Source organism: Psilocybe cubensis, chromosome 1, assembly GCF_017499595.1.
Source record: "Psilocybe cubensis strain MGC-MH-2018 chromosome 1, whole genome shotgun sequence".
In the NCBI taxonomy this organism is placed as follows: domain Eukaryota; kingdom Fungi; phylum Basidiomycota; class Agaricomycetes; order Agaricales; family Agrocybaceae; genus Psilocybe; species Psilocybe cubensis.
The window spans coordinates 2246375-2273160 of NC_062999.1; the positions used below are offsets into that span (position 1 = coordinate 2246375).

The 26786-nt window shown below is 45.7% G+C and overlaps 8 protein-coding genes across 8 annotated transcripts; 4 read left to right on the top strand and 4 right to left on the bottom strand.

Annotated features, from left to right (window-relative positions):
- Nucleotides 1-194: 194 nt before the first annotated feature.
- JR316_0000722 (Mitochondrial division protein 1) lies at nucleotides 195-2798 on the top strand (the record flags this gene model as incomplete). The annotated part of the gene is made up of 10 exons (XM_047886536.1): nucleotides 195-384; nucleotides 436-1004; nucleotides 1058-1181; nucleotides 1239-1343; nucleotides 1395-1450; nucleotides 1498-1941; nucleotides 1998-2274; nucleotides 2331-2440; nucleotides 2491-2607; nucleotides 2661-2798. 10 exons carry the CDS (start codon nucleotides 195-197, stop codon nucleotides 2796-2798), a joined length of 2130 nt encoding a protein of 709 aa, XP_047754282.1.
- Nucleotides 2799-3028: 230 nt separating this feature from the next.
- On the top strand, nucleotides 3029-4953 carry JR316_0000723 (HMG box-containing protein C19G7.04; the record flags this gene model as incomplete). Its single annotated transcript, XM_047886537.1, has 12 exons — nucleotides 3029-3147; nucleotides 3202-3285; nucleotides 3332-3367; nucleotides 3419-3664; nucleotides 3721-4107; nucleotides 4166-4227; nucleotides 4284-4383; nucleotides 4435-4477; nucleotides 4524-4563; nucleotides 4619-4640; nucleotides 4716-4756; nucleotides 4820-4953. The coding sequence occupies 12 exons, from the start codon at nucleotides 3029-3031 to the stop codon at nucleotides 4951-4953; spliced, it is 1314 nt and encodes a 437-aa protein (XP_047754283.1).
- Nucleotides 4954-5233: 280 nt separating this feature from the next.
- JR316_0000724 (Cytochrome P450 monooxygenase 197) lies at nucleotides 5234-7355 on the bottom strand (the record flags this gene model as incomplete). Its single annotated transcript, XM_047886538.1, has 7 exons — nucleotides 5234-5507; nucleotides 5567-6158; nucleotides 6210-6345; nucleotides 6394-6809; nucleotides 6867-6981; nucleotides 7036-7114; nucleotides 7171-7355. The coding sequence occupies 7 exons, from the start codon at nucleotides 7353-7355 to the stop codon at nucleotides 5234-5236; spliced, it is 1797 nt and encodes a 598-aa protein (XP_047754284.1).
- Nucleotides 7356-8353: 998 nt separating this feature from the next.
- Nucleotides 8354-8851, bottom strand: JR316_0000725 (putative small nuclear ribonucleoprotein E; the record flags this gene model as incomplete). Its single annotated transcript, XM_047886539.1, has 5 exons — nucleotides 8354-8406; nucleotides 8460-8541; nucleotides 8616-8678; nucleotides 8733-8759; nucleotides 8813-8851. 5 exons carry the CDS (start codon nucleotides 8849-8851, stop codon nucleotides 8354-8356), a joined length of 264 nt encoding a protein of 87 aa, XP_047754285.1.
- Nucleotides 8852-9072: 221 nt separating this feature from the next.
- JR316_0000726 (Cytoplasmic dynein 1 heavy chain 1) lies at nucleotides 9073-20484 on the top strand (the record flags this gene model as incomplete). The annotated part of the gene is made up of 20 exons (XM_047886540.1): nucleotides 9073-9379; nucleotides 9439-10003; nucleotides 10057-10141; nucleotides 10193-10287; nucleotides 10341-10420; nucleotides 10473-10486; nucleotides 10541-10586; nucleotides 10637-11746; nucleotides 11801-12088; nucleotides 12138-12213; nucleotides 12260-12613; nucleotides 12667-13122; nucleotides 13183-15064; nucleotides 15117-15823; nucleotides 15880-18275; nucleotides 18331-19386; nucleotides 19438-19592; nucleotides 19650-19842; nucleotides 19896-20177; nucleotides 20234-20484. The coding sequence occupies 20 exons, from the start codon at nucleotides 9073-9075 to the stop codon at nucleotides 20482-20484; spliced, it is 10398 nt and encodes a 3465-aa protein (XP_047754286.1).
- A 145-nt stretch (nucleotides 20485-20629) lies between these two features.
- Nucleotides 20630-21846, bottom strand: JR316_0000727 (Homoserine kinase; the record flags this gene model as incomplete). Its single annotated transcript, XM_047886541.1, has 3 exons — nucleotides 20630-20860; nucleotides 20939-21058; nucleotides 21124-21846. 3 exons carry the CDS (start codon nucleotides 21844-21846, stop codon nucleotides 20630-20632), a joined length of 1074 nt encoding a protein of 357 aa, XP_047754287.1.
- A 230-nt stretch (nucleotides 21847-22076) lies between these two features.
- On the bottom strand, nucleotides 22077-24088 carry JR316_0000728 (uncharacterized protein; the record flags this gene model as incomplete). The annotated part of the gene is made up of 2 exons (XM_047886542.1): nucleotides 22077-22927; nucleotides 22984-24088. 2 exons carry the CDS (start codon nucleotides 24086-24088, stop codon nucleotides 22077-22079), a joined length of 1956 nt encoding a protein of 651 aa, XP_047754288.1.
- A 68-nt stretch (nucleotides 24089-24156) lies between these two features.
- JR316_0000729 (54S ribosomal protein L51, mitochondrial) lies at nucleotides 24157-26724 on the top strand (the record flags this gene model as incomplete). Its single annotated transcript, XM_047886543.1, has 7 exons — nucleotides 24157-24391; nucleotides 24441-24587; nucleotides 24771-24817; nucleotides 24873-24938; nucleotides 24989-25069; nucleotides 25120-25224; nucleotides 25276-26724. 7 exons carry the CDS (start codon nucleotides 24157-24159, stop codon nucleotides 26722-26724), a joined length of 2130 nt encoding a protein of 709 aa, XP_047754289.1.
- Nucleotides 26725-26786: the final 62 nt, after the last annotated feature.

Here is a 26786-nt window from a genome sequence, read left to right on the forward strand (position 1 = left end):
CCTACTAGATATAATAATGTAATATGCAATACACTTTTCTCTGAGAATTACTCCAAGGCGTGAGATAGTGTTACAAATTCGGCAAGATTCAGACCATGTTCGTCAAGAGACGTCAGAAACCGGTTCATCAAATTTCTATTTTCTCATTCTACACTATCTCATACTCTTCATTTCCTCGGTCCATCTTTGACACTATGGCGTCAGACCTTCGCGGTCAGCCAGCCACTAGTCGACGCCAAAAGTCAAAAAATCCTATGGATCCTGTGGTAACCGAGGCCGCGTCCAGCTCCTCAAGTGCCTTTAGCAAACTCGAGCTCGTCCAAAAGGCATTCATGGCTCCTTTCACCCATAAGAAAACCGACTCGACTCGCATATTATCTGACCGTATGTTCTTCTCTTTCCCAGTCTTCACTGATACTCAACCGTCACTCAAAGTTGCGCCTGTGATAATGACTCCCCGCATGATCAACTCGGCTGCTACAGTCGCCTCAAAACCACAAGCCTCAATTACAGGCCCCACAATCTCGCGCTCAAGGATGGACTTTTCTTCACTAGGCCGTGCTCCTCTCCGTCTGGGGCTTGGCTCAAAGCGCATCACGTCGGGAGATCTACAAATTTTCGAGGCAACAGAGGAATTGCTCGAGGCTGAAGTCCCCGAGCCGGAGGGCGTCGCGTCCAACGTCAGTCTTCTCCGAGGATTCAACGCCACCATCCCCAGTGCCGAGCAGAGTAAGACCAGGAGACGACAAATGCGCAATGTCGATACTCCCCGCCTTGGATTGAAGAAACTCGGAATGAGTGCTCGCGGCTTGCTCACAGATGAGGATGACCATGAAGGCCAAAGCGTAGCCAGCGAGGATGATGTAGTCGTAGTCAAGCACGCCCAGTCGGGCAAGAAGAAGAGCAGAGAGAGTCTGAGTGCTACCAAGAAGCTGGGGAAAGAGGAATTGGTTCGGCAGACGGAGGAAATCATGCTCGACAAGGAGAATATCCATGTTAAAAGGGTGCGTCTACAATTTTTCGATTAATCAAGTACACATATTCAATCTCCAACTAGAGTCTCATTAACAATGAAATTAAAGAGATCACTCATAAGATTCAGGCCCTTGATGACATCAGAGCCAAGCTCGAGCAAGACCTCCTCAAGTTGCAGGAAGAAGAGCTAGAACTGGATGATGAGCGTGAGTTTTATTTTTGTCATGACTCGCTGCATAAATTCAGAGTCCGAGGTTGTACAGTTGAGGGTGTAAAAGAAAGAATAAAGTATGAACAGGCTTCTAGTCATCAACCGGCTAGTGCTGTCAAGAATCTTCATCTTCCACCGAGTTCCAGACGTCGAAAAGGTTCACCACTATCTGTCTTTTATGTATGCTCCTTTAACAGCCATCTTTCAGGTCCTGCCTTCCTCCCATCGGAACATGATGAACTTCCTCCGGGTGTCGCATTCATGGTATGATATCTCATCTTCTATGTTATAGTATCTCACTGTTCGACTAGACCTTGGACAGCCATACAACTCCGATTACGACTCTGGACTTTTCCGAACCGTATGGTACCCTTGTCAGCGCTTCACAAGAGGATGCCCAACCCCGGGTCTGGGATCTTCTTACAGGTGATGAAATAGGAAGACTTCGGGGTCACATTGGCGCCGTTCACTGCTTGCAAGTTGAGGATCATGTATGTCTGACTGGAGGCGCAGACGGTAATGTACGACTTTGGGATTTAAGAAGAGTAAATGACTCCGATGGATGGGGTGAAGGGGAGATGGTGAACCTGAGTGATGTACCCGAGGAAGACGAGGAGGGAGGCGAATTGGTTGAGCATCCCAGCAGTATCAGAAACTCTGCAGACGAGAACGAACACAAAGATAGTAGCTGCGCAAGACTCCTGGAAGGGCACACCCAAGCCGTAACAGCTTTATATTTCGAAGATGAATGTCTGGTAGGTCAACTCTTTTTGTGAAACTATCCATCAGTTTAATACCATTCATTCTATAGGTTACCGGTGCTTCAGATAAAACTCTTAGGCAGTGGGATCTCACTACGGGACAATGCGTGATGACTATGGACATCCTTTGGGCCATATCACATCCAGCCAATGGGAGTATATCAAACCCGCTCGCTAGTCAAAGTTTCCCCGGAAGCTTTTCTGTACAAACACCTCCGTATGCGGATGGGACTAGAGAAGTATACGAGGATTTCGTAGGGGGAGTCCAATTCTGGGGATACGGTTTGGTTAGTGGCAGTGGAGATGGTGCTGTAAGGATGTGGGACAGTAAGCGCCGTCAATTATTGTTCAATGACCTTGTTATTAATCATCTTGTTATCCAGTGCGGACAGGTCAAGCGCATAGAACATTGCTCGGACATACTGGCCCTGTAACATGTCTACAGTTCGATGAAATACACATTGCTAGTGGAAGTTTGGACAAGACAATGAAAGTGTGTATGCTTTCTATTCCATTTCTTGCCAATTTTCATCTTTCCCCTAGATTTGGGATCTTCGCATGGGCGGAATCTTTGAAACCATCCATTATGATCATGCTGTCACGGCTCTGCAATTTGACTCTCGCAAAATTGTTGCAGCAGCGGGAGAAAATGGCGTCAAGGTGATGTATCCCCCCCTATATCTCATTGCAATAATTCTGACTACTGTTATTAGATTTATAATCGTACAAGTACACAACAATCTACCTTACTCACTAATGGACACACAAAACCTGTAGAGAGACTTAGATATATGGACCGGTATCTCGTTACAGGAGGCCGGGATGCCAAACTTAAAATATGGTCACTATAGAATATATTAACAATAACATAATTAAAATCCACTGCGTGAAGCTTACCCTTTTTCCAGTGAGCAAGATGGAGCGGTCACATGACCAGAGGTTGTATTCGCGTTCAACCTTCCTTGGCAAAGGTTTCGTTCAAGACCCTTTTTATATTTCTCTTCATCCATTATCTCATACGCCTTCTTGAGATTGCGCATCTGATTTCTCTTTCTGTAACAGTAAATTCCTTCTATCCCACATGCCGACAGAAAGACGTGATATCTTCTCAACTCGATCAAACGCGACATTCGCCCCTTTAAATAGTACCCATTTGCGAAATGTTGAAATCGTCTCAGACAGCGAGGAAGATCGTCAAAAGTGCGTGGTATAATCGCTAATTTCTTTTCTACACTGAATCGTCTGGCATCTCAGGAAAGCTGCAAGTAATCCCAAACACCCTATTCTCCGCAAAGTTGTCGAGATCATAGAAATTTCTTCAGACGAAAGGCAAGTGGGGTGCTACTCCCTCTAAGAAGGCACTCTCAGCTAAGTTTACGTATAGTGAAGATGACGTGGTAGTCACTCGAAGTCCAACAAAGTAAGCTTTTCATTCTGTATGCCATGTACACTCTTGTAAACTGTTCAATAGACCCTCGGCAATGCCACAGACTCCACGGAAACATGGTTGGAATGGAATGCCACAATACTCAAAGAGACGTGTCATAGAAAGCTCAGATGAAGCGTCTAGTGAACCTGAGATTATCGAACTCAGCGACAGTTCAGATGACGACGAGCCCCCGGCTCTCAAACAAACTTCACGGATTCCACCGGCCAAGGAGACCACTCTCCCGCTAACCCAGTGGAAAAAGACGTTGGATGAAGCTATAATTGTATTGTGAGTTTCTCTTTGCATTGTGTCCGTCGTTGCCGACGTTGAATGTCCGCCTTAAGCGATGAGCCAAGGAGTGCGAGAACACCAATACGAATGGGAAGCAGGAAACCCACTTCAGATGTCACTAAATTGGCACATGACATGGACCGAGTTCATGACCCCAAAAAGACTAATATCGCTTCCTCAGATCACATTTCAAACGTCGTTGAGGGCGTATCATCAAAACCAATACCAGGTAAAAGCACTAAAGGCATATCTCAGCAAACATCAAAAAGAATTACAAAAAAGGCCCAACTGGAAGCGGAACAAAGGCGACTTCATGCATATGCGCAACAACTATTTAACGATCTGAACAAATATGTTTTTAATCAGCAACTACCAGAGGGAACACTGCTTAATTGGAATAAGAGACTGCTTACTACCGCAGGTCGTGCAAAGTATCATCGGTTCGTGTTGTCTTCATCCATGGATGCCTTTCAGTGACCTTTTATTTCTCTGTTATAGGTCAAGAGATGGCGTTCTAACGACCGAAATTGAATTGGCCGAGAAGATCCTGGATTGTGATGGTTTGTATGCTTCTAAATACATGAAAGCTGCTGTCTAATAAGTGTGAACAAACAAGAAAGAATTAGGAACACCCTTTCGCATGAAATGTGCCACCTGGCGACTTGGGTGATCGACAAAAAACTGGATGAGCACCACGGAAAATTATTCAAATATTGGTCTGTCTGAGCATCTTGGATGGCATGACATTGATTGATTAATTCATACAGGGCCAGCCGCATCACATACATGAGGCCAGATATACATGTATCTGTAAGCCAACCATGCCTTTATTTTCCAATGGCTGATGATACGCCAGATAAAACATGATTATGAGATTTCTTATCCTTATAATTGGGGTGAGACTGTCCACTCTGAACTTGGGTACATAATTTTGATACGTTTCAACAACAGAATGTGCCAAATGCTCCAAAATGTAATGGCGTCGTGGACGGGCAGCACTTTGCTATCACTATCCAAAGATTACTTTTTAAATGCCTTTTGCTTACAGATACGGCCGTTTCAGTAAGTCGATTCGACCCGATGAGTGTCGTGAGTATAGATTGGTATGGAGGAGTAGGGGAGGTATCTCACAACTACTTCTATTATTCTTAGGATGTGGCGCTTGCAAAGAAGGTATCTTGGTACCGCTCTTCAAGTCGAGGGCAAAGTCTGGCAGCAAAAACGACAAACTTAGCCGTATGGCTGCTGTCAAAGCTCAAGGTGAGGACTTTAAGATATGGTGGTAACATTCTGGACTAAAATACGCGCCAGATTCGCCTCGGGCATCGCAACAGAGTACAGAAAGACAACCGCCCAATCAGGGTTCAGATTCAGACTCTGATGTGAAGGCTATAGCCGAGATTTTGGGGCTTACTTCTCTATAACGTCGTTAAAAGGTTGATGCCTTCAAGGGATAAAGGCTGGCGTAGACAAATGAAGTGACAAGCAATCATAATAATGGTTACAATATTACGTGGTACCGTACAATTTACATTTAAAGATACATTTAAAAGATGAACAAAAATATCATTTAATTTCATTAACCAAGATAGGCAATTGTGTTCCTTCAGCCCATTTGCCAGAAACGAATGGTCGGGTAAGAATGGTGTTGAATTTGCTAACAGGAACGCCGTCTGCAGGTTTAAATTCGAACGCTGGTAGAAGAATAGCGAGAAAGATTTTCATTTCTGCGACAGTGAACTTATACCCTAGGCAAGATTGATGCCCGTATCCAAATGTCAACAGGTTATTGGGACCCAGTCTATAGTTGGAGTAAGATGGTTTTGACCATCGACTGGGGCTAAATAACGTAAAAAACAAATAAGTGAAATGATAACAGATGAAAAGGTGACGACGCACTTGAACACCAATGAATCGGGACCCCATACATCTTCACTGAGGTTCCAACCTTCAATGGGAACGTGCACATAGCTACCCTTTTTGATAGTCAGATAATCATCCCTGAAGTCGGTTATTACGCCACTGGCAATTGCTGACCCGTCGAAAAGGGATATTGGACGGGATATCGGGATCGGGTGAGTTTGTGTAGCAACGCGAATCGTACCATGCACCGGAGGGCAAAACCTCAAAGTCTCTAGCACGACCGAATTAAGATATGGAAGATTTTCCACAGCCTCCCATTGTGGTAGGCTTCTGCATCGTCGAGGATATATTGATTGTATCTGCTGAAAAGGTGACTCTGGCTTGCATATTTCACAATCGTGATTCTCTGAATCGTAATCCGAGATATCGCCTTCTGATATATGGCTTATTGATTTTATTTCAGCACGCAGGCGTTTTTGGATATCCGGATTCAGAGAAAGGAGATGGAAGCACCAAGATAGTGCGACGGCAACACTGTCGGATCCAGCCATAAAGAAGGTTGAACATTGATCAAGCAATTCTTGGTCGGTCAACCGTTCCGAAGGTTTGCTCAGCATATTGGATTTGACTAGGTCACGCATCGTTAGATAAATATAATGAGAGAGAAAGAAGACCGCACTGAGTAGGGATAAGAGATCGTTTTCGCCATCTTCTTCTGATATTTGAACGGCAGTCTTTCTCTCAGTAAGGATATGCTCGCCGGCCGTTTTTATGATTTTCAAACATTGGTTAGTTTCCTTGATATCTTCATTGGGCTGTATAAAAGGTCAGATACTAGTTAAGCAAATGCCATGCAGACATACCCAAATTGTTCTTAAAATAGGAAAATAAAGTTCCATAATTTGCCTCAGTCCGAGTCCTTTGTCCGCAATGTTAAACATTCGTCTATATGCTGAGTAGACAGGTTCTGATTCGTTTTGTATCGAGTGAAAATCATAATTAAATCCCGCCAGGCCGATGACATCAAATGCAGCACGAGAAGTCCAGTGAGCGACGTCAAGAACTGTCCTACAGGGTCTGGACAATGCGTTTTCTGACTTGGATTTGGACAAAGAATTGGCATATTGCGACTCTTCCAGGATGTTCTTCCACCGTTCTCGCAATTCCTCCGCTTTGCGAAAGAATATGGGCGTCATATTCTTGACCGACCGAGGGGTGAAAGCTGAGTGAACGATCTTACGTTGTTGGGTATGTTCCTTGCCTTCCATAGAGAAAATGCCTGGGAAAGCAAAGTTGAAAGACAGGATCTATATTCGCAAGGGTGTTAGCTTCGTACCGCGACCAATCAGTCTGCTCATGAACGATCTGGTTTGCCATGGTTTCTCGAATGCTGAGCTACCAAGGACCCATTGGATAACGCGAGGGTCAAAGGATATTAAGCGATAATCATGCTACATGACGATATTTAAAAATTGAATGGTGTCAAATAAGAAGGATGCATATACCTTGCCAAATCCGTTGAAACGGAACGTCCTTCCAAAACGCCTCTTCCATTCGAGATAGGTGTTCGTACTAAGGGTAGGACTAGATAATCGTGGATAAATTGCGGGGATAGGCGCGTGCAACAGTTTCAGACTTACTCCATGACTTGCTGGAGGTGACTTTGCAAGAGGGTGCCATCAGGACCGGGAACAAATCTCAAAGGATCGAAAATCGGTTGGATAAGAAGCATATTGATGAACCAGAAGAGACCGCGCAGACAGACAAAGAGGACAGCAACGAAACATATTTTGGCGATGTCGGATGGGAGGAAAGTATAGAGCATGGAGAGGGCGGATGTTGAAAGCGACCACACATGTTGACAGACTAGCTATATAATGACAAGGGTTCCAGTGATACACACAAGGTCGTTCTTTTTCCGCATTTGGATATCCCTTTCTTTACCGCTGACTCAGCACTCACACTGCCACTGTTCACTTTAGACGGAGACCGAACCTTAATCCAGTTCTGTATAGATTACATAATCACTATCCTCAGCGTCAACGTCCCCAGATTTCCAAAGGCAATTAGCAGCCCACAGGCCAAAGTGAGTTTGCCTCGACGTTGTCTGTTGCTACGCTGATCGACAAATATTCCAGAAAAATGACGCACGACGCAGTCTGGTTCTCTCGCCCCCGCAAGTTTGGAAAAGGCTCCCGCCAGTGGTGAGTAATTCCTTGGCTACATGTATAGTCATCAGGGCCCAATCTCTCCACCCAGCCGCCTCTGCGCCCACCAGGCCGGTCTCATCCGCAAATACGGCCTTGATCTATGCAGACAATGCTTCAGGGAGAAGAGCGCTGCCATCGGTTTTGTTAAGGTGAGGAATGAAATCTTGGACTTATGCACCCGTGTGTTAATGTGTTTATTCTCTGCCAGAACCGTTAATCGTATAAAGAATTCTGTTATTCCACAATATAACGATGATTGACCTAGAAACAATACATCTTGAGCGCATGTCACGTCAATATGAGTTTATTGCTCTCCAAAATACCAGGATGCAAAACACCAGGAAGACTGCTTTTAAGTCGATTACAAGGCATAATTTTCGACCGTTCTCGTATCCCAGCATTTCCCTAATACATCCCTGTCTAATCTTCCGGGCGTAGACTTTGTCCTATCATTTAAGTACACGACACTGAACTTTGAATTTGGCCCCACACATTGTGATCGACGTACGCTATAAGCCCTCCACAATCATACTAAAACAAACATGCATGAAACAGATACGTCGAAGGTAGGTTGAAAATAATGTACAATGTAAATGGTTTGGGATTTCGGTCCTCAAAGTATCTGCTGAATCAATGTGATGTTATCACCCTTGAGGAGAATGCGCCCTGGAGCAGTGTTAAAGGCTGGGTATCGCGATATTACACACTAAGGGGCGCACCTAACTCTCGTCGAGGTTTCGCATCCTTGACAAAAACCTCTGCAGCTTCATCAATAACCAGGTTCATAAACTCGTCAAATCCCTAAAGGTATTTAAACAATTAAAAGTCTGAAAGAGCAAACCGAATCCATGGGCACATAGTGAAAAGCGACATACGATAATTCTTCCTTCAATTCTCATCTCGATGTTGTCGTAAAGCCAGATAACGACTTTGGTTTTCTGTATGACAATGAGACGCTTTTATCAGAGTAAAAATTCTCTAAGAGGTGGCACCTGTTGGAGATTTTTGAAGATTACATTCTATACGACAAGTTGTTGAGTGTGAGTAAATTCGAATAAAATAGGCTACATACAATGGGCTGAACCATTACGCGTTGTTGGCGTCCAGACATCTTGAAGAAATAGTATGGGGTTGGCGAATGTAAAGAGTGGCTTTAAAGATGAAGATCGAGAACGCGAACCCAAGCCAGAAGTCGATTCGTTAATGGAACTGGTATTCAAGCTACAGTTACACTGTGGTTAGGGTTCCTAACAAACAAATGGAGCACGTGACACCAACCCTACCCTGACAACTTCCACCTTAAGCTGGCGACGCGTCGCAATTACCACCAGCATGGAGGTGAGTTTTACCCTGACTAGCCCAGATGACGCCTTTGTGAATTCGTATAACCAGGTTTTCGCACCTTCAAACTCGTCGACCGCGGCGGCGGTTACATTCATCACCTTCGTTCAGGACCTAAAGAAGAAAACGAAAGCATGGGGCCCTATGATCGAACTGTGTGCGAACGGAGAGAAGACGTTGGAACGGTTCAGGTACCAATTCCCTGAAGATTGGCTTTACAGTGATCAACTTCGGGGAGAATGGAGTGCCTACAACGAAATTTTGAAGAGAAAGAATGACTCGATACAGGAGCAGCTTGGTATGCCCGCTAACAATTGATATTTCTGTGGGCTTTGTCACTGATATCTCACTTGAAAGCTGGTCTTCAACTCAAAATAGTTGCAGAGGACAAGATCGTAGAAAATAAAATCAACGAAATCCTTCATGAATGGGAACAGACGAGACCCGTTCAGGGGAACATGCGCGCCGACACAGCAATGAACACTATCAACGTTTTTGAAGGAAAGCTTAACAGAGTGCAAGAGGAGTACGATCTTGTCTGTCGCGCAAAGGAAGCCCTTGACTTAGAGTTAACGCGTCATACACGTCTCGACCCAGTCTTCGAGGAGTTGCGCGACTTGAAAGCAGTTTGGACGGCTCTATCGGGGATCTGGAGCCAAATAAGTGAATTGCGCGACCAAATGTGGAATACTGTTCAACCGAGGAAACTGAGGCAACATATCGATGGGCTTTTGTCTTCAACAAAAGATATGCCTACTAGAATGCGTCAATACGCTGCTTTCGAATACGTGCAAGACATTCTACGTGGCCTCCTTAAGTCTAACACACTCGTCTCCGAATTGAAGTCGGAAGCGCTGAAAGATCGTCATTGGAAGCAATTATTCAAGAATCTTAGGCTTCCCTCCCAAATTACCCTTGCTTAGTACGTCGAAAGTGGACCCCTCTTTCGGCAATCTATTTGCTGACCACTTTAAGCATGACCCTTGGACATGTGTACGACCTGGATCTCAAGAAGAACGAATCTTTAATCAAGGAAGTTATCATACAAGCGCAAGGAGAGGTGAATACTTAATTTACTTTTTCTACGTAATCACGGCTGACCAGTCCTTAGATGGCCCTCGAAGAATACATCAAGCAAGTGAAAGAAACGTGGACCAACTACACGCTGGATCTAGTCAATTATCAAAATAAATGTCGCCTTATAAGGTAACAGGGAAACATTTGATTCTGTTCGCTCTTAACACACACGCTATCTTTAGAGGATGGGATGATCTTTTTAACAAATGCAGCGAAAATTTAAACTCGCTTACTGCCATGAAGTTATCACCTTACTATAAAGGTATGCCAATTATATTTATCAACATGAATCCTACTTACGTTCCACGTCACAGTTTTTGAGGAAGAGGTAAAATACAAAAACAATGAAATTTTGATTGCAAAGTAATAATCTGATCTCTAGGCAAGTTCATGGGAAGAAAAACTCAACAGAATTCATGTTCTATTCGGTGAGATTATTTGCATCGAATTTTATTCTAAATTAACTCATGCCGCACAGATGTTTGGATCGACGTCCAACGCCAATGGGTATACCTGGAGGGGATTTTCTCCGGCAGCGCTGACATCAAGCACCTACTTCCTGTGGAGAGTTCTCGTTTCCAAAACATTAACTCGGAATTCCTGACAGTCATGAAGAGAGTTTACAAGTCTCCATTCATTTTGGACGTTCTAAACATTCAAGGAGTTCAAAAGAGCTTGGAGCGTCTCGCCGAACTCCTAAACAAGATCCAGAAGGCCTTGGGTGAATATCTCGAGAGGGAACGTTCATCGTTCCCTCGCTTCTACTTCGTGGGTGACGAAGATCTCCTTGAGATCATCGGAAACAGCAAGGATATCCTTCGAATTATGAAACATCTTAAGAAGATGTTTGCCGGTATCTCCACAGTTAAGCTTGACGATGACCTCACTCAGATACAAGGAATGGCGTCCAGAGAAGGGGAAGAAGTACCTTTCAGTGATCCTATACTGCTCAAAGATTATCCGAAAATCAACGATTGGCTTGCTAGAATCGAGACCATGATGCGTCTTTCTTTAGCCGATTTATTGACAGCAGCAGTAACGGAACTTCAGTCTTTCTACGGCAAAGGGACTTTGGAAGGCGCTCAGCTAGTGTCGTGGATGGAAAAATACCCTGCACAACTGGTGACTCTTGCCATTCAGATTGCTTGGACTTTTTCTGTCGAATCATCTTTGGAATATAGAGAAGCACCCCAGTCTTCACTTGAAGTAATCCATCAAGCCCTCGATCTCTTGGCAGATATTGTACTTCAGGAGCTCACTCCAGTCACTCGACGCAAATGCGAGCATTTGATCACAGAATTGGTGCATCAGCGAGATGTTGTTCGTTCGCTTATTCAAAAAGGCGTTAACGATCCAAAGAGTTTCGATTGGCTTTATCAAATGCGATTCTATCTTGACAAGGCTATCGAGAACCCATTGGATCGTCTCGTCATTCGAACATCTGATGCAAACTTCCCGTATGGATGGGAATATCTTGGAGTCCCGGATCGTTTAGTTCAGACACCGTTGACGGACAGAGTATACCTGACTCTTACCCAAGCCCTCGACAATCAGCTAGGAGGATCACCCTTTGGGCCTGCCGGAACTGGTTAGTAAATATTCTATGGATATCGTGTCCCGTTGACTAAGCATATCCCTACAGGTAAAACGGAGTCTGTGAAGGCATTGGGAGTCCAGTTAGGCCGCTTTGTACTCGTTTTTTGTTGTGATGAAACGTTCGATTTCCAAGCGATGGGTCGTATTTTTGTTGGTTTGTGTCAAGTGGGGGCGTGGGGTTGTTTCGACGAATTCAATCGACTTGAAGAACGCATTCTTAGTGCCGTATCACAACAAGTACAGGCAATCCAACAAGGTCTCAGCTCCCTTGCTAAAAACCCCAATACTGAAATTGAATTGGTTGGCAAAAGCTTGAAAATTAACAAGAACATCGGTGAGTTTTTCATGTATCATCCCCTTTGTACCTTGCTCAGTCTTTGTAGGTATCTTCATCACAACCAATCCTAACTATGCCGGTCGGTCGCAACTGCCACCAAATCTGACTAAGCTTTTCAGACCGTATGTCAACTTCATCTTGCTAATTCTTTAAATTAATACCTTCCAGGATGGCCATGACACGCCCTGATCGAGAGCTTATTGCTCAAGTCATGCTTTTTTCTCAAGGTTTCCGAACGGCAGAATCCCTTGCATCGAAAATTGTACCATTTTTCAATCTTTGTGATGAACAACTCTCCCCTCAGCCACATTACGACTTCGGTCTACGTGCATTAAAAGCCGTGCTTGCCAGCGCGGGTATACTCAAGCGAGAGAGGTTGCAAAATTCTCGCGTTGGAGATGAAGGTGATCACGGTGGGGTGGACCTATCCGATAACATATCCGAACAAATCATTCTCATTCAGAGTGTCACTGAGACCATCGTACCAAAGTTGGTGGCAGATGACGTCCCTCTCTTGACCAAGTATATGCAATTCTTTTCTCATCTATCGTATGCTTATCATGACTATTTTCTAGCCTACTCGCTGATGTTTTTCCTGGCGTTGACTATCTTCCCGTCGACCTCGAGGCATTGCGTCAACACATCGTCCAAGTTTGCTCTGAAAGGCGCTTAGTGGACGGAGAACGTTGGGTTGCTAAAATTTTACAGTTGTATCAAATTCAGAAAATCCAACATGGGTTAATGATGGTCGGACCATCAGGCACTGGCAAGACTAATGCATGGCAAGTTCTACTAGCCGCGCTTGAACGATATGACGGCATAGAGGGTGTTTCCTACGTCATCGACCCTAAAGCTATGCATAAAGATGCCCTGTACGGTACATTGGACCAAACAACTCGAGAATGGAATGACGGTCTCTTCACCCATGTATTGCGTAAAATTGTTGATGATGTCCGCGGAGAGAGTGCCAAGAGACATTGGATTATTTTTGACGGCGACGTAGACCCTGAATGGGTTGAAAATTTAAACAGGTCGGTACAAACCTCGTTGCCCTATCTATCATTTGTAAAAGTCTTAACAATGTTCTCTAGTGTGTTGGATGATAACAAGCTTCTCACATTGCCTAATGGAGAGCGCCTCAATCTGCCTTCGAATGTGCGCATTATGTTTGAGGTCGAGCACTTGAAATACGCGACACTTGCCACTGTCAGTCGATGCGGTATGATCTGGTTCAGTGAGGATGTTATTGATCCGCAAATGGTCTATCGTAACTATCTCAATACCCTTTCATCCGTTACTCTGGACGCAGACGATGAAGATAGTGGGGACGTCCTGGGTCGCCGAGCGGACACCGCAGTAGATTCGTCAACCAACATTGAGACCCAAAGGCAGATAGCATCTATGTTGGAACGCTATTTCGCTGAAGGAGATCTCGTTAGCACCGCACTGACTTTCGCTGAGTCCATTGAACACATAATGGACTTCACTATCACAAGGGCCCTTAACACGCTTTTTTCACTCATCAACAAGACTGTTCGCAATGTTATCGAATATAATATCCAGCATTCGGACTTCCCTTTGACCCAAGAGCGGGTGGAACAGTATGTAACTAAACGCCTTCTTGTCAGCATCATCTGGGCATTCTCTGGTGATGCCAAACTAGATTTGCGGGCAAATATGGGCGAATTCTTGCGCAAGCAAACCGGAATTGATCTTCCTCCACTAGTTCCCGGAAGCTCGTTGATTGATTTTGATGTGCAGGTGTCAACCGGTGAATGGATCGCTTGGCAATCCAGAGTGCCCGTCATTGAGATAGAGGCACACGCTGTCACGGCCTCCGACGTAGTTGTGCCTACTATGGATACAGTGCGGCATGAAGAGGTTCTTTATTCATGGCTTTCGGAACACAAACCTCTCTTATTATGTGGACCACCTGGATCAGGTAAAACCATGACCTTATTTAGCGCTCTCCGTAAATTGCCGGATATGGAAGTTGTTGGCCTCAATTTTTCCAGTGCTACCACACCCGAATTAATCCTGAAAACTTTCGAGCAATACTGCGAATATCGGAAAACACCTAACGGTGTTGTCCTCGCCCCCATTCAAATCGGCCGTTGGCTTGTTGTTTTCTGCGATGAAATCAATCTACCCGCTGCTGACAAGTATGGTACTCAACGTGTCATTTCTTTTCTTCGTCAATTGGTAGAAAGCGGGGGTTACTGGCGTGCCAGCGACATGGCTTGGGTCAAACTTGAACGTATACAATTTGTTGGTGCTTGCAACCCCCCAACGGACCCTGGTCGTGTCCCTCTCAGCCATCGGTTCTTGCGCCATGCACCATTGGTCATGGTAGATTACCCTGGAGAAATTTCTCTCAAACAGATTTACGGAACATACAATAGGGCTTTGCTCAAGGTTGTTCCAAATCTTCGCGCATATGCTGAACCTCTTACAGAGGCCATGGTGGCATTCTATCTCGCTTCACAAAAGCGGTTTACCACTGACATTCAAGCCCATTATGTATACAGTCCTCGTGAATTGACGCGTTGGGTGAGGGGTATATATGAAGCTATTCGGCCCCTCGAAATTCTATCTGTGGAAGGACTTGTCCGAGTCTGGGCTCACGAAGCACTTCGTCTATTCCAAGATCGTCTTGTTACAGAAGAAGAAAGAATCTGGACGGATGACCACATTGACTCGGCCGCAATGGAACATTTCCCAACAATCAACCGTGACGAGGCGCTGGGTCGGCCAATTCTGTACTCGAATTGGACATCAAAGAATTACATTCCAGTCGATCGAGAGACACTACGAGAATATACTAAAGCTCGGCTTCGTGTTTTCTACGAGGAGGAGCTTGACGTTCCCCTTGTTCTTTTCAACGACGTTCTTGATCATGTTCTTCGTATTGATCGTGTGTTTCGTCAAGTTCAGGGACACCTCCTTCTCATTGGAGTTAGTGGCAGCGGCAAGGTATGAATGCACGGTGTTTCCAAACGGCGCACATGCTAACGGTATGCATAAGACAACCCTTTCCAGATTTGTCGCTTGGATGAATGGTCTTAGCATCTTCCAAATCAAAGTTTCTAACAAATACACAGGAGAGGACTTCGATGAAGATTTGCGGACTGTTCTCCGTCGTGCTGGTTGCAAGGGGGAGAAGATTTGCTTCATCATGGATGAATCTAATGTTCTCGACTCTGGCTTCTTAGAAAGAATGAATACACTCTTAGCTAACGCTGAGGTTCCTGGTCTGTTTGAAGGGGATGAACACGCTGCTTTAATGACAGCGTGTAAAGAAGGTTCTCAACGCGACGGGTTGATGCTGGATTCACCTGAAGAACTCTACCGGTGGTTTACGACACAAGTAGCAAAAAATCTTCATGTCGTATTCACGATGAACCCTCCCGAAAATGGGCTTGCTTCCAGGGCTGCTACATCCCCTGCTTTATTCAATCGTTGTGTACTTGATTGGTTTGGAGACTGGTCGGATCAGGCGTTTTACCAAGTTGGCATGGAATTCACCCATACACTGGACCTTGACCTACAATCTTATATCCCACCTGCGCATTTCCCTATTGCCTACAGAAGCCTGTCACTTCCCCCTCTCCATCGCACGGCTGTTATAAACGCTCTTGTTCATGTACATTTGTCCATGCATCAAATCAACCAACGTCTGAGCCGAAGACAAGGACGCTACAATTATGTGACCCCTCGGCATTATCTCGATTTGTAAGTGATTTATCAAATAATTTTACGTTGCATTCAAATTTGATTTGTTTTCGTAGTATCAATCATTATGTTCGTCTTTACACGGAGAAACGCGACGAACTGGAAGAGCAACAAAGACATTTGCACGTTGGTCTCGACAAGCTAAAGGATACTGTTACGCAGGTGGAGGAACTACGAAAAAGTTTGGCCATTAAGCGCTCGCAGCTGGAAGCAAAGAACGCGGAAGCGAACGAAAAACTGAAGCGTATGGTGGCCGATCAACAAGAGGCTGAGCAAAAGAAAGCTGCTTCGATTCAAATACAAGCTGAATTGGCTGAACAAGATCGTCACATTGAAGAACGGCGTTCCATTGTCATGGCCGACCTTGCAGACGCTGAACCAGCAGTGTTAGATGCTCAGGCCGCGGTTAGCAACATCAAGAAGCAGCATCTGCAAGAAGTTCGTACTATGGCCAATCCCCCAGAGGCCGTTAAATTGGCCATGGAATCAGTCTGCACCATTCTTGGACACAAGATCGACAGTTGGCGTACTGTTCAAGGTATAATTCGTCGCGATGATTTCATTCAACGCATCGTCAACTTCGACACTACTACCCAAATGACGAAAAGTCTACGCGATACCATGAAGAAAGAATTCCTTAGCCGTCCTTCATATAACTTTGAGACCGTACAACGAGCTAGTAGAGCCTGTGGTCCATTGGTCAAATGGGCATTGGCTCAAGTACGGTTTTCCGAAATCCTGGACAAAGTCGAACCTCTACGAAACGAAGTACAATCGCTTGAAACCCAGGCAGAGACCACCAAGAAACAAGCTCTCGCTATGGTCCAAATGATTGCCAATCTCGAATCCAAAATTGCACAGTATAAGGAAGAGTACGCTCGACTGATAAGCGAGACTCAAGCTATTAAGTCGGAAATGGAACGTGTGCAAGGGAAAGTTGATCGCAGTATGAAACTGCTCGACAGTTTATCGTCAGAACGAACGCGTTGGGAGTCAGGAAGCCGGACTTTTGAGGCGGAAATGAGTACAATTGTTGGCGACGTTCTTCTGTCGGCAGCATTCTTGGCGTACGGTGGCTTTTTTGATCAACAATATCGTGAGGGTATGTGGCAAGAATGGTCAAGCCATCTTGCGGAAGCCAACATCAAATTCAAACCCGAGCTCTCCTTCACCGAATATCTTTCCACCGCTGACGATCGTCTTAGCTGGCAATCAAAATCCCTACCTTCTGATAACCTTACCACTGAGAATGCCATCATGCTCAAACGCTTTAATCGATACCCACTCATTATCGACCCCACTGGTCAAGCAACTACATTCCTGCTCAACGAATACAAAGAACGCAAAATTACCGTAACGAGCTTCCTGGACGAGTCTTTCCTCAAAGTTTTGGAAAGTGCCTTACGGTTTGGAAACCCCCTTCTCATCCAGGATGTCGAACATTTGGACCCTATTCTCAATGCAGTTCTCAACAAGGAGATCAGAAGAACCGGTGGTCGTGTATTAATTCGTCTAGGAAGTCAGGACATCGATTTCTCGCCATCGTTCACAATGTTTTTGTCTACTCGAGATCCCTCCGTTGAATTCTCCCCGGATATATGCAGTCGGGTCACATTTGTGAACTTTACCATGACGCGAAGCAGTCTACAGAGCCAATCTCTTGATCAAGTTCTGAAAGTCGAAAGGCCCGATACTGAGAGAAAGAGAACAGACCTCATGAAGGTCCAAGGGGAATTCCGCCTTCGACTTCGAACTCTGGAGAAACTTTTGCTTCAAGCCCTTAATGAATCTTCTGGAAATATTTTAGACGACGACAAAGTCATTGACACTTTGGAGACACTCAAACGAGAAGCTGCAGAGATTACACAAAAAGTTGAGGAAACGGACCTTGTCATGCGAGAAGTGGAACAAGTAACGGCCGAATACCTGCCCCTTGCTCAAGCATGTAGCTCAGTGTTCTTCGTGCTTGAACAATTGAACTTGGTCAACCATTTCTATCAATTTTCTCTGCGTTTTTTCCTTGACATCTTTGACTATGTTCTCCATCATAATCCTAATTTGCAGAATGTGTCTGACTATGGTCTTCGGCGCGACATTCTACTCAAGGATCTTTTCCTGGTGGTGTACAAGAGAACTTCACGGGCTCTCCTCTACCGCGACCATTTGATGCTTGCTGTCCTTTTGGCCCAAGTTAAACTTCGAGGAGTTGAAGATATAGGAGATGAGTTAGAATTCCTACTAGAAAGTGGGGATGGAGTTGCTACGACAACTCAGGGCCAAGATCACCACCTTCTGTCACCCGATCAAGTTCGTCGTATGCAGAATTTCGCTAAACAAGCCTTGTTTAAACCGGTCGAGGCGCATCTTGCTAATCATGAAGCTGAATGGGCTCAATTCCTTGCATCTAGCACGCCTGAAACTTCAGTACCTATGCCCTGGGACCCTAGTGCTCGTGGGTGTATTAATTGCCTCCATTTTATGATTAAATTAACATATTTAAATTGCAGCGGCTACCGAAGCTATTCGAGCACTTCTTGTTGTTAAATGCTTTAGGCCAGATCGATTGCTTCAGTCCACTGCGCTATTCGTTCGGGCAGTCTTTGACACAGATATTTCATCCGAGGCTACATATGATCTTAATGCTTTAGTCTCCGATGAAGTCGTTGCCTCGACCCCAGTTGCTTTGATTTCTGTACCAGGATATGACGCCAGCTATCGTGTGGAAAACCTCATCAAAAACACTGGAACACGTTCGACATCTGTGGCAATGGGATCGCAGGAAGGTTTCACATTGGCAGACCAAGCAATCGCTGCAGCTGCCCGACAAGGTACATGGGTGCTCTTGAAGAATGTACATCTTGCACCTTCATGGCTAGGTCAACTAGAAAAGAAAATGCAAACCCTCAATCCTCACCGTAGTTTCAGACTCTTTTTGACAATGGAAGCAAACCCTTCCATTCCTGTAAACATTCTTCGTCAATCACGTTTGCTCATGAATGAGCCACCTCCAGGCGTTAAAGCGAATCTAGTTGATTCTTTGCAGAGCATCTCCCCACAACGACTTAACCAGGGACCAACAGAAAAAGTGCGCCTTTATTTCCTATTGGCATGGTTCCATGCAGTCGTTCAGGAGCGTCTGCGCTATGTACCTCTTGGTTGGAGTAAATCATACGACTTCAACGATTCTGACATGGCGTCAGCTTTCGGTACTATTGACAATTGGTTGAACTCTGTTTCAAGAGGACGTGCCAATGTGGACCCGGCAAGTATTCCATGGGACGCTCTCCGGACTCTGATAAAGCAATCAGTGTATGGTGGCAGAGTGGACAGTGATTTTGACCAGAGAATCCTGGATTCATTTGTTGATAATCTATTCACGCCAAAAGCCTACAATGTTGATTTTGACCTAGTACCAAGTGTTACAGGGAACCGTGTACTATCAGCACCAGAGGGCACGAAGATCGAACATTTCTTGACATGGGTACAAGCTTTACCAGATCGTGAACCACCATCATGGTTGAGTCTTCCGCCTACAGCAGAGCGTGTCATTGCCATTGCCCAGGGTAAGTTTGCTTTTATTCTCAATCATGCCGTCTATGTTTACACCAATATAGGTAATGAACTCCTGGGTAAGCTGAGAAAAATGAAAATGTTGGCCGACGACGACGACGAATTGGTTACTGCAGCTGCCAAATCCCAAACATCACAACCTGCATGGATGAGAACATTGCTTGAACGATGCCGAGAATGGCTTGGACAACTCCCAGCTGTATGTTGCTCGTTAGGGCTTATAATACGTCGTAAATTGATTGTCTTTGTGTTACAGCAATTCAATATTCTGCCAAAGCAGTCAGGTGAACATCAAGATCCTTTGTATCGCCTTTTTGCAAGAGAAGGAGATATTGGTCGCAAGCTCTTGGGTAGTGTAAGAAAAGATCTGGACAATGTTGTTAAAGTGTGCCTAGGGGAACTTAAACAGACGAACCATCTGAGAACTCTTATGAGTTCTCTGACCAAAGGTGTGCGAAATCTATATACATTTTTTGTATTTTCATCTAATTTGTTTTTTAAGGTTCAATTCCAGAACATTGGCGCCGCTACAAAGTTAATAAGTCAATGGCGGTTTCTGCCTGGATAGCTGATTTTGCTAGACGTCTGGCTCAACTCGACAATATTGCAACTCTGGACAACTTAAGCAATACAGAAGTCTGGCTAGGGGGCCTGTTCTTCCCAGAAGCTTATATCACTGCCACTCGCCAAGCCGTTGCTCATCGCAAAAAATGGAGTTTGGAGACACTTCATTTGCGACTTGATATTGAACGCGTCAATGATCCTAATGCTTTTGTTGTTGATGGTCAGCTTTTTCAATTATTTCTTTTATTCTAATTTACTTAAGTGATTTGTGCTTAGGTTTAGTCCTTGAAGGCGCTGCGTGGTCAAGCGATCATTTGGTATTGAATGACGGCGAAGCTGTTCGTCTGAGCTCTTCGCAGATTAGATGGGTTCAGATGGATGAGAATCCGTCACAAGGCTTGGTTAATTTGCCAGTTTACCTCAACAATGATCGCAGTGATGTTCTGTTCACGGTCGATTTGCCATTCGATGCTATGGCAGGGTCACTGGTGGCCACTCGTGCAGTGTGCTTGACGGCTGGAGGTTAGACCCAGCTCTCATGATCAAACTTTTCACCACAGTATCTACTCGCATACCTCATTGAAGGACTCCTAGAATATAATATAATTTGTATACCAAACTGTCCTTATATCCATAATGCCTTTATGACACATCATGTTTCTGTCTTGTTTTTTAATTTTGATTTTCTTCTTGCACGACACTTCCGCCTGCAACTTCTAATACCTTCCAATCTATTGAGATATCGAAAGATTGGAAAATCTTTCGAGCATCCTCGGCAATAGCCTCAAATCCATCGATAGCTAACGCAAGGATAGTTGGGCCAGCACCCGAGAGGCAAATTCCGAGTAGTCCTGGGTGTGAAGAAGGCGTGATGGAAGATGTGACTTCTGGTAAACCAGGTATCTGGTAGCGGTGGTGGCCATACAGCCTACGATTAGAACTGGGGACGAAAGTTTAAGTTATCCAAAAATAGCAACATACCAAAGATTTCCTGTATGGCTGGTGTACACGATCCTTCATGGCTTCATAAATGAGCTCTGGATCAGGCGGTGATTGGCCCAGCGCCGTAGTGAGGACGGCGAGCCTCTGAAGATTAAACACCTACGGCAGAGGAATGAAAGTCTATTGGTGAAGTTTTTGCAACGACGGCCGAAAAGAGGACGAACCAAATCTTTACGAGAATATTCAGTAGGGAGGACTTCGCGTGCCTTTGCGGTACTTAGTTCAAATCTGGGTATGATGGCGATGGCCTTGATACTTTTTGAACACGGGAAACGGACATAGTGCCCAATCCCAAATGGTGGAACAGGCGGATTCAAGCCCCAGTCCTCGTCAGCATCGGGAGGATACTCTGGAAGAACCTCACTGAGGGGAACACTAGCTGCTTCGCTAGCCTGTTCGTCAAGTTCCTTGAGATACGAACCGACAAATCCGCCAACCAGAGCGGCTGTGACGTTATCCGGATGTCGCTCAACCATGAGGGCAAAGTCTAGAAGACGTGCTGTAGGTAGGCGCAGCTTGCCTATGGTATCCCCGAGTAACACTCCTGCAATGACGGCCGCTCCTGAGGATCCGAGCCCACGACCAAAAGGAATTTCGTTATCAACATGAATGACGAGGTGGGATGGAAAAGAACGAATATTGTGACATCGAAGAACGTAGAGGGCGACACGAGTGGTTAAATTTTTGTACGGATCGAGAGGAACTTCGTCTGAGCCTTCTCCAGAATAGGAGATGGTGGGATGGACATAAGGCTGAGATGGGGGGATAAGGGGATAGGAGACTGTCAGAGTAAGGTGGAGAGATAGGGATAGACCGACGACATCGAAACCTGGGCCAATATTAGCAGATGTAGCAGGAACGTTGATCTTGAAAGACCGCAATGACATCGTTGGAAAGAGAGAACTAACAGCTTCATATTTCTTCACTTGACAAAAGTATCTTCCCTTCGCATCTTCGGCTTTTTTCGCCTTTGATTAGATTCCGAATATTCGATCGCAGTTACAAATACGTTACTTGGCACCAAAAAAGTCGCTGTACGTTACATTAACCAATAGTATCTATTCAACCCTACCAAACAATGATGTGAACACAGCGTGATAATAATATTAAGTTACTGCTATCTAGCAGGTTGAGTCTGCATCTGATATGATGGATAGTATACTTGCTGAGCTGGATAAACAGAGCCGCCATTTACCATTGGTGACTGCGGATGTCGTTGAGTGGGTGTTTGGTTGTGCAGGTTCGCGTTGACATTGGCTACATTGCTTACCACTGTGTTGGCAATCGCTGGTGAACGAGTCACTGTGGTGATACTACTCGTGGAGGAAGACGTCGAATTAAAGAAGTTTCCATACGAAGTAGGGATATTCGTTGGTAACGTAGTCAAAGTAGGTTGTGGCGTTCCTCTTCCTGAACCGGGGCCATTGGACGCTTGGTTCGGCTGGGGATACCATTGTGAGTAACCTGTAATTTGTTGCTGCCCAATAGCTGCGCCATAGGGTTGTTGGTTGGCTGTCCCAGTGCCATAAGTTTGCTGTGTAACATATGTTTGCTGTTGTTGGCCAGCCGGGATATAGCCTTGATAATAGGTTGACACTTGACCAGGTGTGTATGGAGTGTAAGTAGGCGCTTGCTGCGAACGGTATGTCTGTTGCTGCTGTTGAGGGTAGGCATATGAGTACCCCGCGTACGTATTGGCAGTGGATGTTGAAGCTGGAGTAGATGGAGTGCTCATAACTGGCGTCGGAATAGCGGCACCGGGGCGAACCTTGACCGTTAAATCATCGTGGAGAGCGGTGCTGCGGCCGGCAGGTAAAGTGCCATACCACCCTGGAGAAGGTTCAAGAGAAAGTGTAAGATGAAGCTTGTGGAGTACTGATGCAGGTGGTATGATGGCTGGGCGTTGTTCAGAAGAGGATCGGGGACGCAAAGAAGCTAGCAGAGTTAGAGAATCAAGTATTGCTTGCGCTATAAATGGCGTCGATAATTTGAAAAAAAAAGATTGAGAATCGACAAAGGCGTACCTGTTTCCCATTCTTCGGAATTCTCTTCTGCATTACTGGTTGGGTGTTTTGTCATGCGTTGGAACTGGAGTTCTTCTAGCCGTTCCAAAGCTCGTTGATTCCTGTCGAGCAAGGTTTGCACGGACTTTTCAAGTTCCAGGCTATTAAGCGTGGCCTTGATAGATTCGACATCTTCAGGAGGCAACAAAGATTCAAGCACAAGGTTTGTTGAAGACGACCCGTCTTGAGATAAAAGGGATTTGCGTAATTCTGGAGTAATTTCAACAACGGAGCTTGTTTCCTCACGATGCTGGCAACGAATCTCCCTTAACCTCTTCCTCTCCTCGCGATACCAAAGAACCTGTCCAAGTTGTTCATTCCCTACAACTTCTCCATCCTCGTCAAAGGACGGGGCGAAGCTTGTGTACAAGCCGTAATCCAAGAAGCCACTCGCTGTGACCCTTCTTTGTGAGAGAGGTGACTTTTTGGGGGATAATGGTTTTGTAGAGTATGAGCCAAGGGTTGGGACAGGAATATCCTTGGAGGAAGAAGGGGTTGGTAGAACAGCCACAAGTTCTGCGTTTGCGGTATGCAGGTTTTTGGGAGGATCGTCTGTATGAAGCACGGATGACCAATAATCACCCGCTGGCAGATGTTGAACGAGTGCATAACTGGGTTTAGGCCTTGGGGGTGAGGAATCTACATCTGGAAGACTTGCGAGAGCGGTTTGAATATCCGTAGATGGAAGTTGTTCAAGAAGAGCATGAGCGAGACTACAGAAACGAAGCTGTTGCTCAGCAGTTGAAGACAACCTTGCGCGAGGAAGAGAAGAAATCGGTTTTAGCTGCTGAATGGCTGAGTGAACGGTAGATATGGAGGTGGATGTTGTGAGAAGAGAACGAAGAGAAGCGGAGTCGTCAGAGCCTGGTACAGGAAAAACGCGATCCAGAAGACCAAGTGTGTCCTCTGCCTCGAGCACGGCGAGCAAACGGTGGGCATCTATGTGATATGGTAGGTCTGTTGTGCGATTCTGTTTGTTGGATGCATGCTCGTCGTTGTCTGCATTGTCAAAGGATCGCTTGCGCTTGAGGTCTGCAGTCGATGACCGCGTCGCGCGCGCCATCATGAAATGCAAGAGCAAAAAGGTTCAAACTCCGCTTGGTCGAAGCACTCTTGACTTTGTTCAGTTCAGACATGCCAGCGTCCTTGTTACGAGCGTCCCTGCGCTCCCGTCCTGCCAACGGCCATGTCGCCTACTTACCCCAGATACGCAAGCTCGTCTTTGAGTACTGCGACAAGTGGCCCACCTCGACAAACACCCGTATTTACATAAACACCCGGATCGAGGCCCTTGCAAAGGAAAATCCCCATGTCGAGGTCGTGGTGAAGCAGCGCAACCACAAGGAACCCATCGTTCGAGGATTCTACGGTCAGCTAATTGCTTCTGCCCTGTTGTTCTATTTCTCATTTTGTTATAGTGAACAACCGGGACAAGGTCATCCCTCTCAAGTCATTGGAGGTCACGGGCATTCACCAAAAAGTGCAACTTCTTCTCGACTCCTCAGGTGCCAAAATAGTTCCCCTCAAGCGACGCGCCGTGGAGAGCACAACAGAGTCGCCGAGGGGTATCTGGAGTGGACTGCACGCAGACCGACCTTCGCTCTGAATCCCTTCCTTCCCTACCTATATCACGTGACAAAATGTACAATATACTCTACGCCGCCCCTTGCGTTTAATTTCATCTCTGTCTAAATCACCTCATTCATTCGGATATTGTTTGTGTCTCCATGCTCTTCTTTTACTTCCAGAAACGAGGCTCCTTTTCCTTTCCATGCTCCATCAACTTGGTACACGTGTAAGCCGTGAGGTCGGGTAGACACACTCATACATTTTCCCCATTCTTAAGCCAGCGTACATCCGCACCACTGACTTTTGCAGGCTCACTCCTCTTTTTCTTCTTGTGTGAGATGCTGCTCGTAAGTCTCGTTGCCCGATATCTGTATCATTCCGCTCAATTCTTCTTCAGACTATGGATGATTTGTCCCTTGATATATCTTCCGAAGAACTAATCTGGCTCCAAGCTAGCGCAGTTTTTGATGACTCTCCGGTAAGCTATGGTTATATACTCCGTTTTCTGTGCCAATTCGCTTGGAATAGTTGTCCCCACCTAAAAATGACGACGATATCTTTATGCAAGATTTATCGTTATCCGGTTCTATTGACTCTTTACGCTCTTCATTACATCCACCACATGCAACTCTTGTGAGTCGACATAACCTGCTGTGCTTGAGAATTTTTTTGATATACTCTCAGAGTTCACCCTCCCCGAATTTGCAGTGTCCCTCAAAACTTGTAGGCTCTTTTCCAACCCCGTCTCGAAGCAGCATACGTCCGAATGGCTCGCCGCGGTCTGAATGGATTTATCGCCGACCTAGGTCCCCTGCCAGTAGTAATCACCGTTCCCGTACTTGCGGTGCATACCCCCGTCCTTCAACGGGATACACAAAACAGACATCCATTCAGATCACGCCTTCCTGTCCTAGCGCAAGCGTTCTCACCACTCGCATAGCAACTGTGGCATCATCACGACCATCCCCGGCGGATTTGAAAAATATGCAGGCAACGACCTCCACCAGCCCTTTCTGGTCAAGTATGCTCCGTACCCGACCACGGTCAGAAAGATCAACACCCCTTCTTAAAACTATTCCATCTGATTCCCAGGTCGTCCTATCTCCTCCGGACCTCGCACCAGTGTCGAAAATTTCGTCTCCCAAAAGGATATCTGCACCTAAAAGCTTGTCTTCTAGGCCACCTTCGGCATCATCGACTCTTTCGAGCGCGTCTAATTCTCCATCCCCTTCATCTTCTCGTTCTGAAAGCCCTGTAACTCCAATATCTATTCCCTATACTGGAGCTTACAACCGCGTACATCGCCGTCAGCGGTCGTATCACCGACGCCACCGTACCCATCCGGACAGCGAAATTAACATACCGCCAACGCTACTCTCTCAGTCTTGTCCATCCAAATCTATTCTAACGCGCACTTCTTCGGTATCTACCAAAGCTTCGTCACACACCGTAAACAAATCTGTGAAGTTCGCCGCCAACGCCACCGTGCATTACACAGGACAAGATGATCTTACCATGTCGTCGAAAGATGAACAGGCATATGGAGGTGAAGATATGGGGTTCAACTTGGATGTGATATATGACGACGACCAATCAGTTGCAGAATACCGCGGGAATGATACGATAGACATGGCGATGCTCCGTGAACTGCACTGTACCACTCCCACTCCGGAGCTAGAGAGAGCAAAGACGAAGGGGATTAAACGGCTCATGACCCTGTCCAAACGAATAACAAGCCCTGAGGCTGGTACAGATACTCTGTTCACTGGCAATGTGCACAAGGTCCCTCTTTCGCAATCTTGTCCTGTTTCGCCGCGACCAATTATTTCCACTCCTTTCCCATTAGGTACAACCCGTGCCCAGGCAATGCAGTCTGTTCTGTCTTTGAAGCCTGCCATGCATCAAAATTTAAAAGGCGACAGCACTGGTTCTACTCTCGCTCACCCTCTTTCAGAGTCTAGGGCTAGTATAGGCTCGCCTTCTCTCCGGACCGCACCATCGTGTGAAAGTATTCGAAGCTCAAAGAGTGCAGCAGCTCGCAGCGTTCGGAGCTTGGGGAGCGTGAAAAGTACATCCAGCACACGAGGATTTAGAGCATGGCTAGTTCGCACTGTTGGTTGGACCGAGTCTTAACTTTCATTATGTATATGTATGTCGGACACACGTATTTCGGTGATACTCTCAGATGCTTTCAC